The sequence below is a fragment of the Brassica napus genome, chromosome C2 (assembly GCF_020379485.1).
Source record: "Brassica napus cultivar Da-Ae chromosome C2, Da-Ae, whole genome shotgun sequence".
Lineage (NCBI taxonomy): Eukaryota > Viridiplantae > Streptophyta > Magnoliopsida > Brassicales > Brassicaceae > Brassica > Brassica napus.
The window spans coordinates 39,252,676-39,269,072 of record NC_063445.1 but is presented as its reverse complement, the minus strand read 5'-3'; the positions used below and the strand labels follow the sequence as shown (position 1 = coordinate 39,269,072).

General features: G+C 35.1%; 1 protein-coding gene and 2 non-coding genes across 3 annotated transcripts; 1 reads left to right on the top strand and 2 right to left on the bottom strand.

The window, feature by feature from the left end:
• Positions 1-529: 529 nt before the first annotated feature.
• LOC125582704 lies at positions 530-636 on the top strand. The gene has a single exon (XR_007320160.1). It is a non-coding gene; the product is annotated as a small nucleolar RNA R71 (small nucleolar RNA).
• An 8,254-nt stretch (positions 637-8,890) lies between these two features.
• LOC106446381 (BRI1 kinase inhibitor 1-like) lies at positions 8,891-10,197 on the bottom strand. Its single transcript, XM_013888093.3, has one exon. The coding sequence runs from the start codon at positions 10,063-10,065 to the stop codon at positions 9,040-9,042; it is 1,026 nt and encodes a 341-aa protein (XP_013743547.2). The 5' UTR covers positions 10,066-10,197; the 3' UTR covers positions 8,891-9,039.
• Positions 10,198-13,728: 3,531 nt separating this feature from the next.
• On the bottom strand, positions 13,729-13,835 carry LOC125582789. Its single transcript, XR_007320241.1, has one exon. It is a non-coding gene; the product is annotated as a small nucleolar RNA R71 (small nucleolar RNA).
• Between the last annotated feature and the right edge of the window lie 2,562 nt (positions 13,836-16,397).

The window sequence follows — 16,397 nt, the reverse complement described above, 5'->3', positions numbered from 1 at the left end:
TTGATTGAAAACACTCTGATTCTGCGCTAAGGGTCTGCTCTGGGATTGACTCTGTTTGTTACCTTGTTGAGGGTAGAATTGATCTTGTGGATTTTCCACATTGTTGTTCCGGTAAGATAGCAAATGCTGCTGGTTCCTGAAAATTTGATTTAAGCCTTGGTTGTAATTTCCTTGACCACCAATGTAGTTAACATCAGCTTGAAATTTATTTGAGTTGTCACCAGTGGACTCTAGCTGGATCTGATCACTCTAATCTCCCACAAAATGAACTGCTTTCTGATCTCTCTTCAGCAACATCTCAATCTTGGCACTCAGCTCATCGATCTTCTGAGAATCAGAGCTTGAACCTCTCCCAGAGCGTTCATAGTCTGACCTACGATTCGCTTGACTAGACGCAAGGTTGTTAATCAAAAGATATGCTTCTTCCACAGTCTTGGTCATGAAATCGCCATTACTAGCAGTGTCCATGGCGTTTTGGTATTTCTCACAAACTCCATTGTAAATGATGTTCAGCAGGTTGACATCAGTATAACCATGGTGTGGACAGTTTGTAGTGTATTCTCTGAAGCGCTCCCAAGCTTCGTGAAATCTTTCTGATCCTGTCTGCTGAAAATTTGCAATCTTGTTTCTGAGGTGAGTTGACATCGACTTAGGAAAAAAATGTTCCAAGAATGCAGCTTTGGTCTCTTCCAAAGTCTCATAAGAGTTAAATGGGATAGATCTCATCCATGTATCTGCCTTGTTTGCCAAAGAGAACTCGAATAATTTGCACATCAAGGTCCCTATAGGTATCCCGTTGGTCCTACTGGTGATGCAGATGTTTTCAAAACGTGCTAAGTGATGCATCGGGTTCTCAGAGGGAGCCCGTGAAACTGTTTCTGCTGCACCAAATTTATGAGACCAGTCTTGATTTCAAACTCTCTTCTCTCTATAGGAGGCAGATTGATGCCAGATCGATTCACATAGAAAGCATCAGGAGTATCATATTGTGCCAACGTCATCCTTGGCAATTCCTGTTGCACACCTGGTTGCCTCGCAGCTGCAGCCGGTTGTTGAATGTTTGGCCTATCGTTGCCATGTTGTCCACCCACAGCAGGTAAAACTTGCTCATTGTGGTATATTTGATGGTCATGAGGAGCATCCCGAAGCTGAAGATTATCATCGTTTCCAGCCATCTCAGTTTCTAGTGCCTTTCCTTTCTTCTTCTGTCTCCCTAGACGGCCGAGTTTCGGTTCTAAAGGTATGAGATTAGATGATCCTTGGCTCCTAGTATGACACCTGCTCATGCACCTGGAAGCACACAAACAAAGAAGAAAAGAGTAGAGTAAACAAGAAAATAAAATGCCTTAGTCTGTAACCGACCCAAAGTTCTAAAGTGACCAATTGGTCCCCGGCAACGGCGCCAAAAACTTGATATCTCAGGTTTTAACCCGAAAGACTAACTGCAAGTGTACAGTAAAGTACGCAGTAGTAATACAGGATCGAATCCACAAGGACCAAAGTTCACAAGAAGAGCTTCTAGTTAGATAAATAGAGAAACAAAGATGAAAGACTATCAGAAAAAACGATGGGCATAGGGTATTCTCGGGAAATCATTTTGTTGCTGACAAACGGAAAAACGACTAGAGAAAGAAGTTAAGCAACGTCTTGAACTCAAACACAATAATAGAATTAACCTACTGTCGTAGCGCTAACTCTCTAAGTTATAGAATCCTCCGAACTAACTGTCGTTGAGGTTCAGATTCTAAACAATCAGTAAGATCAGGTTTGATATGTTCACAAAGCGCAATAACATCAACTGTCGTTGGCTAAGGACACTCTGCTCATCTAAAGCTGTTTCAAGCATTTCATCAAGCACCAGTCGGGCGTGAAATAACTTAGGTTCAGAAGCTAGGTAGCTAATCAAGCTTTAACATTAAGAACACCAATAGATGAAGAACCATAAGATAAATCTCCAGATCTAGCAATCCTAGGTCAACAACTCATGAGATCCTCTTGTGAGAAACTCTAAACCCAACTAAAAGACTACTCACTAATCTTCATGGAAATCCTTAAGCACATGTTAAGATCAAGGATAAACATGATTTAGAAAGATAATCTAAAATAAACAGAAGCATATCTGATAAACTAAGAACTGAAACAAGTGTAGAGAGAAGTTTGCAAAGATAGACAAAAGGACAAGATAAAAGCAGATGTTCCTAGGGTTTTCCCCTTTACACATATATATAGTCCTAAGAAAATAAGTCAAAAGCCAAAGCTAAACGCCAAACGCTATTTTTCGCGATCTGAGGTGCGACAGCGTTTTGGAAACGCGCGTTTGCGTTAGGTCTTCATCTTTTTTGTTTCTGCTTCTCGAGCTTCTTCTCGCGTAGATTCCATCTCCGCTGTACCAGCCTTGCCGTTCCTCGCTGTCGTCTCTTCTCTCGCCACCAGAGTCGTCACGAACCGTCTGCATCTTCTTCTTCTTCGCGGTGCAACAGAGGAGGCGTCGACGTTGAACCGAGCACGTGGAATCGAGAGCGCCACATCGAGAAGTCTGGATCGAGCACATTGCTCGCTTAGGGCTTTACGGTTCATGGTCTTCGCGCTGGGCGTCGAGGGTTCTGGATCGAGCAATACAGATCGAGTCTATCGATCGCTTGGAATTCATGAGCTGAGGCCTTAGTCGAGACGACCGGATCGAACTCGACGAAGCAAAGCCAGCGACCACTTCGTCTTCCTCGTTTCTCAAAAGCCACTTTTCTTTATTTGCACGTTTGGTCCGTGGCTTTTTGTTCCTCTTTGATTTTGACCCCGCAACTTTCAAATGTGCAGATTAAACCTCTGTTTTTGCTCCAAAACTCCTAATTCTGCACTCCAGCCCCTGTAACCTGAATAAACTCTAAAGAACACAGAAAGACTCCAAAATGACCAGAATACATAATAAAAACTAATCAAACTTAGCTAGAAATCAATATAAAAACGGATAAATATGAGACTCATCACAATTCATAACTAGATAATGAATAAACTGCATAAATAGATAGGAGTAGAAAAACTTGGAGTTTCAATCACAAATCTTTGAAGGAGTCTTGGATCTTCTCTCCAAACCTAAAACTCTAAGTATTTTGCTGTGTAAAAGTATGAAAGCTTGTGTTGCCTAGAACAGTGGTAGAGCACATAAATATTAGGTTAAAACTCATCAGGAGCAATTTGGTAATTCTTGTGAGACTTGGGCTTTAAGTTGGCTAGAACCAAGTCTGGTCTTTGCGCAATTCGCCGTCGATCGACAGCACAAGGTGTCTGTCGATCGATTATCATCTTCAATCATCGACCGCTGAACTGTTTGATGGTCAGCTACGGGTCTTTCTCATTTTATCTCCAAAAGGCACCAAAATCACCATTTTTCTCCAAATAACTCCAAAACCTGAAAACATGCTAAAAAGACTCCAAAACAACTATAATTTATTTTAAAACATCTATATACCATTGCTAAAAATGGGTAAAATCTATGGTATATCACTAACGTAGAAAACTTCTTAATAATTTTTCTCGGATTAGCTAGAAACATTAGTAAACATGAATTTAGGTAACCTCATAATTATAACAAATTAAGTTACGAATTTCTTTCAAGAGTCCAAATATTGATTAATATACATGAATTAACAAGAAAAATTAAAAAATATTTTTTAACTTTAGAGAAAATGAAATTTTACCCGAATAGTGACTAATACTCCATGGTAAGTATACCATTTAAGTCATTTTTGCAATTGTAAATTTATTAAAGAAGACTTCCAGGAAATCTACTCTACAACAGACTTCTCAAGAAGTCTTCTTTTGTAAATACTGGCTTATTTTTGTTTTTGAAAAAAATCTCAAAACTACCATAGAAGACTTACCGTGAAGTCTTCTCGGATAAACATGTTAGTTTTGCAATTGACAGAATTGTGTCAGAAATTTGACTTTCTTTAGAAGACTTCCCGGGAAGTCTTCTCAACGTTGGTGGAAGTCTTCTCACTGTCAGTGAAAGTCGTCTTAGGTTACTTTTGCAATTTTCAAATTAACAATTTAAACTTAGATATATATATAATTTTAACAAGAAGATTTAAATATTTAATTGTCAAATTTGAATTTCTTTAAAAGACGTCCTCAATGTCTTCTGTCATAACCAAAGGTTTGACCAGAATCTCAGAATAAAAATCTTGACGACTTCCATTGAAGTTTTCTACCATAAGACTTTCCTGGAAGTCTTCTTATTAAAATTAAATATTTAAGTTTTCTTTGTCAATTGGAAAAGTAACCTAAGACGACTCTCACGAAAAGTGAGAAGATTTCCACCAACAGTTGAGAAGACTTTCCGAAAAAATCAAATTTCTGATACAATTCGGTCAATTGCAAAACTAACATGTTTATCTAACAAGGCTTCCCGGTAGGTCTTTTCGTTTTTTTGTTAACAAATAAAAGTTGGAAGATTTCGAGAGAAGTCTTCTCTAAAACACACACAGAAAGTCAATTGCAAAACTAACTTATGCATTGATCAGAAAACTTCCGTAGAAGTTTGGAGAAGACTTCTACATAAAGTTTCTACGCGAACAGATCTAAACAAAATTAAAGATCATTATTAGATCACGTGAGGTTAATGTTTACCTTTTCTAGTCACATATAACTTTTTAATGAAAGTTACCCCGTCATTCTTGACCAAGAATTATGAACTTGAGTAAATCTAATAAGCTTATAAATTATGAAATAAAAAAGTTGGGATTTTGGAATGAAATAAGAGAGGAAGTGAAAGGAAAATGGTTTGTGTGTAGGAAATAAGAATACAAAGATGTAGATGTTAATTTTAGTTGCATTTAGAGCTTGAAATTGGTTGTTCATAGTGGTTGATGTACTGATGATAATGACAATGTTGTGAATAAAATAAGAAGATAAAGATGATTGAGTAAAATAAGCATTTTTCGTGAATAATCTGAATTTCTGGGATAAATAGGACAAATGAAAATTTTAAAAAGTCATGGGGTTAGTTTTGCATTTGACTTTTTGTTTTGAGTCATTTTGCAAAAAACCCCCTTTTTAGAACCATAATAAAATCTCTAACACAATTTTCTAAAGAAACTAAAATATGTTATACTAATAAATTTAATATATTAAAATTTAAAAAATAAGCAGCAAGAAACAAAATATTTCACACTAATTCAAATAGTTCATATTTTTAATCATACATTTTGAACACAAAATATATTTTTTGTCAACTGAACACAAAATAATTGTAATTTTATAAGTTAGAAATAATTCTTAGTAAAATATATAACAAATAAAATTATATAAATTATATATATATATATATATATATATATATTTAATATTTACAAATTTATTTGAAAATCAGGAAGAGAAATAAACTCGATAATAAATATCAACATCTATATATGTATATCATGTTTTGAAATTGTAATTTAATAATTGAATATATAAAAACATTGGGTTGAAATAAATATAAAATTTTAGTATCATCTTATATAATTTTCATAAGTGTGGATAAATGAAAGTTACAAAAATATGATTATAATTTTATATCGTAAACCAAAAATAAGTATATATAACTTATCTAAAATAAGAGATTTAATAAATTTAATTGTATTTGTATATTTGTATTCAATTTAAAAGATATAAATTTAATGACTAAATGACTAAATGTCATTTAATCCAAATGTATAGTTACTTTTAAAATTATTTTATATATAAAATATTTAATTTTAAATATAATTAGAATATCTGATAATTAAAATAATTTTTCTTTAATAATAAGAGATATTTAATTTTCAATATAAATTAAATAAATTGTATATAATAAAGGCAATTTAAAAATCAAAATTTGAAAAATTAACTATTCTCATTTATTTTTAAACCCTAATTATTTATTATATAACATGATTTATTTCGTTTTAAATATAATAACAGATTAAATTCAAACAAAGATTATATTTATTAATAGTAATAATTAGTATTTTGTTTTCATGTTGCTTTCCTAATTTAAGTAACTTTTTGTTAAAAGGATTTCAGTTACTTTTCTTTGTATAAATTAGCAATTTTAAAGAAAATGTATAAGAAGTGTCAATGAATTCGAGAAATATTTTTTGCCTTAAACAGAATTGACTACAGTTTAGAAAATCATTATACTAACTATCAAGGTTAAAGTTTATTAAATACTCATAACAAAGTAAAATAACTACTTTACTTAGAATATTTTAATGGTGAAACAAGTATACACTATTTCTAAAATAATAAAAGTAAAAAGTAAAAAATATAAAATAGTAAATAGTAAAAGATTTAAACAAAAATAAATTAAACATTAGAAAATTTTCATTAAATTTATGTATATTTATATCATTTTGTGCATATAATTACTCGTTAGTAGGGCGGGTTTAGTCATAGTAAATATATATAACACCACTAAATAAAAACAAAATATATCATCATTCAAACTCTCTGAACAATGTATTAAGAAATTTAGTCAGCCGCAATGAAACTGAGACAGAAAATGAATCTCTTTATAACAAACAAGTTCAATGGAAAGGAACAGTAAAAATTAAGAAGAGCAACAACAAAAATAATGATTTACACATAATAAAAAACCAAACATTTTAAGGTAAAAACAAATGTAAAAAGAAAAATTTAATAAAAACAAACTTTCTACACAAAATATGGACCAACCCCCTTGTAAAAAACAGAAGTCAAAGATAGTTCCTACATCTCAACCAGTCACTCATATAGTTTAGTTTGATAATTATTTCTTATTTACCGAATAATCCATAAACCAAATAATTCACTCCAAATCCGATCCGCATCAGATCTCTTTGGAATGTTTAGAGTTGTATATATTAATATGACTATCTTTCGATAATTGAGACATATCATATATGCTAGAAATTTTATCCATGAATTGGCTTCCCATAAAAGATATGTGTATAGAATAGAATAGCCGTTCGACAAAAAAAAAGAAAAGTATGTGTATTAAGGCATCTTTAACGCTGGATCTACCACTAATAATCAATTTAAAAAGTTGGAAAAGCTTCAGAGAACTTGCAAGATGCTCTTTGGGATTCTTGAGCGATCGAGTTTGTCACATCTCGGGTCCGAGCCCCAATATTTAATAACAAGGCTTGTGATGATTTGGCCCATGTAGAGAAAATCATACGGTTTTTCTCTTTCCTCTTCTATAAAAAGGAGACAGTCCTTAGATATTTTTCTACAAAGACAAAACACAGCGAAGCCTTGCCCAGTTGGAGAGAGAGCAGCCGCCGGCCACCAAACCTCTACCGACTACCGCGTAGCCTCATCGGAGAGGAGATCTCGCCGTGTTTCGATCCCTTCTCGTCGTTTCCTTGAGTCTTCTACTTTTTTTCTTCTAGATCCAGCTACTGGTGAGGATAAGGAAACCCTAGTCATTCTCTTTTAGTTCTTCCCTATCTCTTTCTTCTTCAAGATCTAGGGTTTGGGTGGAAACCTTTCCTTGTTCTTGTAGATCTGGTTCGTGAGGGTCTGTAGAACTCAGATCTACATCAATTCTCGTCTCATCTCGCAGATCTAGGCTAAGGTGAGGGCTTGTAGCAATCTCTATCTCTTTTTATCATTGTCTCATCATGGTAGAAGTATCTAGGTTGATCGTTCATCTATATATGTTGTTGTACATCCATAGATCTATTAATATATACACTTATATAAATGATATATATCTTGATGCTTGATGTGTGAAAGACCTATATCTATTGCTAAGGTTGTGAAAGCATTGTTGAATGATGTTTGAGGATTGTATGTGATGATTGTATTGACTGGGGTTATGGTATATGTGGGTGATGAATATGTGGGTGATGTATATGAGTTAGAGAAAGGCTTAAGGCCTATGTGTGCCGGTGTAACCTGGGGGAATGATGTATTTGTATGTCTCTGGCGTTACATCGTTTCTTGACTGGATCATGTGGCAACCATGTGAGTTGGCATGATTCATCGCCGGAGCGGGCATGCGGCGTGCCTGTATGTGAAGTAAAAATGTAGTAACACAGATCCCGTGGAGACAACGTGATGTGGCGTGATCGTGTGAATGTGGTGGCACGGATCACGTGGAGACAGCGTGATGTGGTGTGATCGCGTGAAAGTGTGGAACTCACGGAGACAGCTGATGTGGTGAGTTCACACAGTACAACATGAGAGGCGTGGAGACAGCGTGATGTGGCGTTAGTCTCATGTTGGCACTGGGGTTATCCTCGTTTCTTGTTGTTTGCTTTTTCTTTATTGGATGTTTAAGTTAGATACTTATGCTATGTTTTGTGATGATTGTTAGTGATTGATTTCGGGGCTCCTAGAGCTTCCCTCACTGAGTATTTGTCGAAATACTCAGCCCTCCTTTCTTTTTAGGTGAGTTCGAAGAAATACCGGAGTAGTCATCTCGGTGTGGTGCTGGCTCTTCGAATGTTTGGTTTTCTTTAAGTTATTTCATTTTAAGACTTGGTGATTTGGTTTTAAGCGTTTCTTATTTGTTTTAGTACGATTTTGTAAAACATTTGGATTTGATCCTTAAGAATGAGAATTGCATTGGCCTTTTTAAGTGTTTTTATTGGTGAAGGCAATATGAATTCATACTGTCTCGGACGTGTGACAGAGTTGTTTTTAGATGTTGTGCAAAAATTTTTTTTCTTGTGTCTCTCATCTTTTGTTTTTCATTATGAAGATCCCCTAGCTTTCTCAGTTTGGTCATCCCCAATTTGTGGAAACAAACAATAAACCCAGCCTGTACTTGTAGTTATCTTTGTATTATTTAAAGAAAGTTGTCCCATTTCCCTATAAAATAAATCTGTTTTATCATTATTGTTGTTTTTCAATATTTATAAAAATGAATTACGGAGACAACTAGTGTAGGAATAGTAACTCCTTTTACTATACACGGAAAAAATACTACAATGACCACTCTACTGTGAATTTTAATTCCACGTCACACACTAACAATTTGTTTTCTTCTGGCAAGAACGAACATCATATTCAGGACAAAAAGTAAAAACCAAATCAAGAATCCTTAACCTTATCATCACGATCAACGGCGCTTGAGTTCTTGCAATGAGCAATGGCCGCCTGAATAGCGGCCTGCAACTCTTCCATGGTGCTATCACTTGACGATGACGTAGAGGCCGAGCTCGACGAAAGTCCCGCCGTGGAGACACGTAAGTGGCCACTATTCGTCGGAGATGTTCTCATGGACGCCGGAGCCGAGAATAAGTCACCTCTCCGGGCTTTCATAAGATCTCTCGATCCATTAATCAATGTTTTGCTGTTTCCTTTTGAACCTATTAAAGAGGAAGAGAAGGAATACGAAGAAGTCTGTCTTCTGTTCCTGAACTGCGTGCCGTTTCCTCTCTTCTGAAACAACATCTTTATGTACTTCTTGACTGCATGACTTAGGTCTAAACTCTTAAGTTTCTTCTTCTGCAGCTGCGGCTGCTGTTGTTTCTCTTGTTCTCGCTCGTTGCCTTCAAACCCTTTTCTCAATTTCGATAAACCAAAGAGAGAAAATGACTTTATTGTTTTAGCTTTAACTTGATTCTCACCGTCGAGCCTCTCTGCTTTATCGCTCGGGTTGGTGTTATTGGCCTCCGTACTGTTGTTGTTGTTGTTTGTGGTGGGGAGAGGAGTGGGCTGGTCAGGTAATACATCTTTCACGGGGAGGGCAAATCCGTCATTATACGAACTAGTGGAAGTTCGAGGAGAGACAGGGAGGCGAGAGAGGAGATGAAGAGGGACAAGATGGCCGTGGAAGAAGATTTCATCTGCAGGAGACAAGTCAACGGCGAATGGATCGGTTTGTTGATAAGACGACTTCGTTTTGGTGGGATTTCTGAGACTAGAGCTTATGAGTTTTGAGGAAGAAGATAAGTCGTTAGGTTGGAGAGAGATGGTGAAAGAGAAGTCATGAGAAGGAGAAGAACAAGTGGATGATATTGGTGAAGGTGATGATTGTAAAGCTTCTTGGTTAGGGTTTTGCTTTTCAGGAAAAGTTTTGGGACTGTTCTTCACCTGTTGTAGATGGGTTTCCATGATGATTGAGGAAGAAAAAAAATCAATCAAAAAGGCAAAAGGTATTTTTGTGTTGATCGAAGGATATGATGGTTTATAATAATAATAATATTTGGTTCAGTCTTTAGTCTTTTAGTCAAGTGGGGTTCTTTGTTTTTCTATTTCTCTTGTATTAATTATTATTAGTATTTTCCGGTTTTCCTGTAAATGTAGAGAAAATATGACAATCTTTTGGAGAGGAGAAGATAAGGTAACCGTGGAGAGAGACGACCAAAGGCGAGGTGAGAGAAAAAAGAATAGAATTGTCAGCCAAATATAGCAGACGAGTTCTGTCGTGTAAAAAAGAATGTAATGCCAAAAAAATATTGGTTAGAGGGGAAGCACATTCTTTTTAAGGTGGGGCTAACATATTTACTCGAATATTTAGTTTCGACCAGTTTCGAGTTTTTATGTTTCGGAAGCGGGTAAGTTAGAAGCCTTAGCTTGAAGCTGTGTATTGATAACCGTAAGAACATCTCCATCTCCGCTCCATTTTTACTTTTAAAATAGAGTAAAAGTAAATATGGAATAAAGAATGCTGCAATCTAACTTTATATCTCACTCTATAATGGAATTTACTCAATAAATGGAGTAATCTATTTTTTGTTTGTTCATCACTCCATTATGGAGTAGAAAATAAAATAGGGTTGAAGCATATTTACACTATATTCATTTTTACTCTATTTTAAAAGAAAAAAATAGAGTTTTACGTTGGAAATGCTCCTTCAAATCCTTTAATACTGACCTATAAAGTGTTCTTAAATATCGACCAAAAAGTGTTCGTAACTTTTACCCATCCTTAAATGATACACTGAAATGTCTGAAATTTTTTTTTTGATAAGAGAAATGTCTAAAACTACTACTTTTAAAGATTACTCGTATAATTTGTTATCTAAATCTCATTTAATAAATGAATCTGGAAACAAAACTATTGTCATAAAAACTCGAGTTGAATTGAATCATTTCATGAGCTTACAAATTATTTTTACACCCTTTATACACATAAACACACACACATATATATATATTATGTAAGATATTATGTCACTGAAATTACGTTGAATTTACTTATATTTTTTCCGATTCGCACAGCATAAAATATTATAGTTTTATAATATTATCATGTTAATATTTTTAACTTGTAAATTAAAGAAGAGACTAATTTATTCTACCCACATGTAAGGCTGAAACCTAATGTACGTTTCTCAAAAACAATGAACTTGCGATTGTTGGTAGAAAATTTTATTTAAATTTAACTATAAATTTTGGCAGTTTTCCTTTAGGACAACCTACTTGAGTTCGTGCAGATGCTGATGCAGAACAGCGGAGAATAAATATGGACATAAAATTGAACCATGGGGTTGGCAAAGTTTATTAAAAGTGTTCAGTTTTTTGCTATTTAAATGTTTATAAAGGCCAATCATAATTGAAATTTCAGTGAGAAAACTAATCACGGTCTTTACCCCATTAGAACACCATAAATAAATACTTATTTTCCTTTCATAACATACACCATAAATAAGTTTTAATATGAAATGAGAAAACTGAAAGTTTGAAAAAATGATGATTATAAAAGCATTTTAATTTTTTTTAAAGAGGGCAGAACTTAAAACCTCGTTAGGGGGGGAAGTATAATTGATGTGGGGAAGTATAATTGATGTTTACATAGAAGTCTTTTAAAAAATTTTAAAACTCTGTCAAAAGTTTCTCAAAGAAACCTCCAATAATAATCACCATAGACTAATTAGTGAAACCTCCCATTGAACTAATGTTATTACAGATTTTAGGAACGCGTCACATCAACTACCAAAGGGTGACATAGTTTCTAACAGCAATTTTAACATTTAGAACTCCACTTGAGTTTCTAAAAAAGTTAAATGATAATATTTTAAAAAATTTGTTATCGATGTTTACATAGAAATCTTTTAAATTTTTTAAAAGTCTGTTAAAAGTTTCTCAAAGAAACCTCCAATAATAATCACCGTAGACTATTTAGTGAATCATAAAGACATATATGTCATACGTCTGGGACGGATCGGGTATCCGGACAATTTTAAAATATCCGGATCCGGATCCTTATCCGGCGGATCCATAATTTTACTATCCTTATCAGGATCCAGGGTTCGCGGATATCCGGGTGTCGGATATTTTTCTAAAAATTATAATATCCGGATCCGGATTTGGATCCTTAAAATAAATAAAAAATAATATTAAAATATATAAAATATTAACAATAATTTAAAAATAAAAATATATATAATGTTTTTAATTATTTCTATGTATAATATTACAAAATTTACATAAAATTTATATATACTATTATAAAAATAAAAATATATTAAATAAAATTAGTTTTTATATATAGATATTACTATTTTTGAAATAATTATTAATAAAATTTACGGATCCGGATATCTGGACTAAAAAATCAAGATATCCGGATCCGGATTCGGCTTTGACGGATCCAACATTTTACTATCCGGATCCGAATTCGGCCTTTCCGGATATCCGGATTTTCGGATCGGATCCGGATCGGATCACAGATCGAATCCGGATCTCGGATAAAAATTCCAGGCCTAATATGTCATACCCGAGAAATTACATAAGTCTAGCTATTCTTTAATTGTCTAAAACCTACAACCAATCATTTGAACAACTACCTTATTCACCAAACCTTAACCTCATTTACTGCTTTAATCATAATTGTCTAGCATTACTTCGAAAACTTCAAATCCATTGTGTAATCCTAAAGTTTTTGTGGATTCGATCCCTAAGTACTACAACGAACCTCTTATTTGAGAGAGTAAATTCACTCCTTAGGGTAATTTGAATGATACCAAATCTGGCACTGTTGTCGGAGACTCTTTCTTATTACCATTACAATAAGTTTAGAATATTGTATAGATTTTATTTCTTTGTGTGCTAAAAGTTTTTCTTCATTTCCTGCTGACACATGTACTACAGAAGAAGAACGTGCGTTTCAGACGAGCATCGATCGACAACATGACGGATACATCAAGCGACACTTCGGTCGAGGAATCGATCGACACTGAGCTACTGGAAGCGATCGACACCGCTCAGCCGGAAGCAGGTAAGTCTTTACTTACCAATTTAAACAATGAGGAAGTAGTCCTAGGAAAATCTAAAGGTCAAACATGCAACGCAAATAACCAAATCATTAATAAACAGGGGACTGCAATCTCTGATAAAATTTATTCAACTCAAACTAATGAGAAGGAACAAAAATTGCTTTTGCAAGACTACTTAAATCCTGGCAGAACCTATTCCAATAGTTCAGCAACCAGACTACCAGAAAGTAATATAGGATGATCAGAGTTAAATCTCGACTTTCTTATTCCGGTACTTCAAAAACCTTTTCATGGATCTCTTTCAGAACATCCTCATGATCATATTGAGAAACGAGAAGATATGATGGGGGATGACTACAATCGCTGCAAACTCTTCTCATTCTCCCTAGCAGGAGATGTCAGAACATCCTCATGATCTCTTTCAGAACATCCTCATGATCTCTTTCAGAACATCCTCATGATCATATTGGACCCGCTACCAACTGGATCCTAAACCTACTGGAAGGAAATTAGAAGTGTTTTCATTAATTATTTCTGTGATGAGGCCCACAACTGGAAAGTAAGGAGAAAGATCTCTACATTCCGCCAAAATCCTAGAGAACCATTTAAAGATGCATGGGGAAGATTTAAAAAACACCAACTTGAATGCCCGCATCATGGTTATTCGGAACCTCAGCTAATTAACACCTTTTACGAGGGTGTTAACATTCACTACCAAACTACGCTTGATACGGCCAGGGAAGGAAACTTCAACACAAGAAGCCCTGAAAACGCTATACGGCTGATAGAGAATGTAGTGACTGATAGACCATGGATTTTACCCACTTTTAGCCATGGTCTATAAGTGTTTTAATATATATTTACTACTATATAGAGTATATTTAGAGTATTTACAGGTTCATGGACGATTTGGAGGAATGTGGTAATTTTGGTGTCTTTTGGAGCATTTTGAGTGCAAAGCTGCACAGACGCAACAGATGTCTAGCTATGGATGGAGACCTTCCCACCGTTAGATTGAACTCATATTTTGACACAAGATATATCTTTGAGTTATATTTCAAATGCCACCGGTTTGAGGTCAATCAGCATCTTGTAGAAGAAGTTATGCTCGTTTTACTGAAGAGTGATCAGTCTGCCTCGCGAGAGGAAGTTGTCGAGGAGATGAAGGACTGTCGATCGATGTAACAGCATTGGTGTCGGTCGACAGTGATGCCAGAATATGGGCTGAGCATATTTTATGACCGACTGAAGCCCAGAAGCAACCACAAATTACCGGAATACCCTTTGACGACCAGAAACCCTATTTATGTTATTTAGTAGCCATTGCTGACGGCTACACTCTTTAAGCTTTCTTTGATTCTTGTTCTTAGTTAGGAGAGAAAGGAGGAACTACTTCAGAGTCCTCTTGGAACTCTTTTGGTTTCTTGATTGCTTTCATATATATTCTATTGCAGTTTTATTGTCTATTCATCTATGATTTTATGTGACAACTTCATGTTTGAATAGATCCACCTGTTAGGTTTAGGGTTCAGATATTATGAGAGATTAGCCCCAAATATAGATTGCTAAGTTGTTAGGATGTCCATCAATTGAATTGCACTTATTTCTTGTGCTCTAGAGTCGCGAACTAGAACCATGATGTTAGGATGAATAGGCACACGCGAGAGCATGGTTTATCTCTTGAATAATTCATATTGTTCTAGGATTCCTAGAGAAAGATGAGAGTTGATCTAGGAACCTAGTGAACATAGTTCAAACCTGCTCGGTAAAGCTCGCTGGAAGGATTGTCGATTGATAACTCGGTAGTTGTATCGATCGACGGCCTGAAAGGTGTATCGATCGACATTCCAATCGAATCGTCGATCGACACTTTCTACAGATCAACATGCGAGAGTTGAGATCTTAGATCTTGTGATAGATAATCAAGACATGCGAGAGCTGGTAGATTATTGTTATTGTTTGAGTTCTTGTGCATCCAACAAATATCTTATGCATTTATATCGTTATAATCATGATTTCCTGAATAGAAACCCTAGATCTAGCAAACCATCCTTCCATCAAACAACTCACTGCCAAGCTGAACAATTGTCTTGATCAACTTGTTTACTGCTTATTTACTGCTTTATAAACTATTAGCCTAGCTTAATCATAAACTGTTTAGATCTAATTGGTTCTCTAGCTCCATGTGAATTCAATCCCTAAGTACTACAACTCGACCTCTTATTTGAGAGAGTATATATCACTCCTTAGGGTAATTTGAGTGATATCAAATTTGGAATAAATTTATCTTTTAGCCATGGTATATAAGTGTTTTAATATATATTTACTACTATATAGAGTCTATTTAGAGTATTTACAGGTTTAGGGACGATTTGGAGGAATGTGGTGATTTTGGTGTCTTTTGGAGCGTTTTCAGTGCAGAGCTGCACAGACGTGTCAGATGTCTAGCTATGGATGGAGATCTTCCCACCGTTAGATTGATCCCATATTTTGACACAAGATATAGATTTGAGTTATCTTTCTAATTCCACCAGTTTGAGGTCAATCAACATCCTGTAGCAGAGGTTATGCCTGTTTTACTGAAGATTGGTCAGTCTGTCTTGCAAGAGGAAGCTGTCGAGGAGATGAAGGACTGTCGATCGATAACACAGCATTGGTGTCGATCGACAGTGATGCCAGAACGTGGGCCAAGCATATTTCAAGACCGTTTGAAGCCTAGAAGCCACACCAAGTTACCAAAATACCCTTGGACGACCAGAAACCATATTTATGTATTTCTAAGCCATTGTTGATGGCTACACACTTTCTATTATCCTATTATATTGTTTACTCTTAGGTTTAGAGAGAAGATCAATTCTTCTTCAGAGATTGATTGGAACTCCATTGGTTTTATCATTGATATCTTATGTATTATATTATTCAGACTATGATTTGTGTTATTACTTGCATGTCTGAGTAATTCATCTTGTTAGGTTTAGGGATTTCATGAGCTTAATGTCAAACTGATAATCAATTAGGATTGCTTGGTTATCTATAGATCTCTACACAAGGGTGATTTGTAATACTAGGATCTGGAATAGTTAGAATAGCACGACAGTGTGACTAATTGTTTGAACCTAGAATCATAGGATAGTTGAGAGGCACGAAAGTGCAATCAATTAACGGAACCCGAACTCTGCTGGATTAGATTCCTAGGCGCATACGAGAGTTGTTCTAGGAATCTAG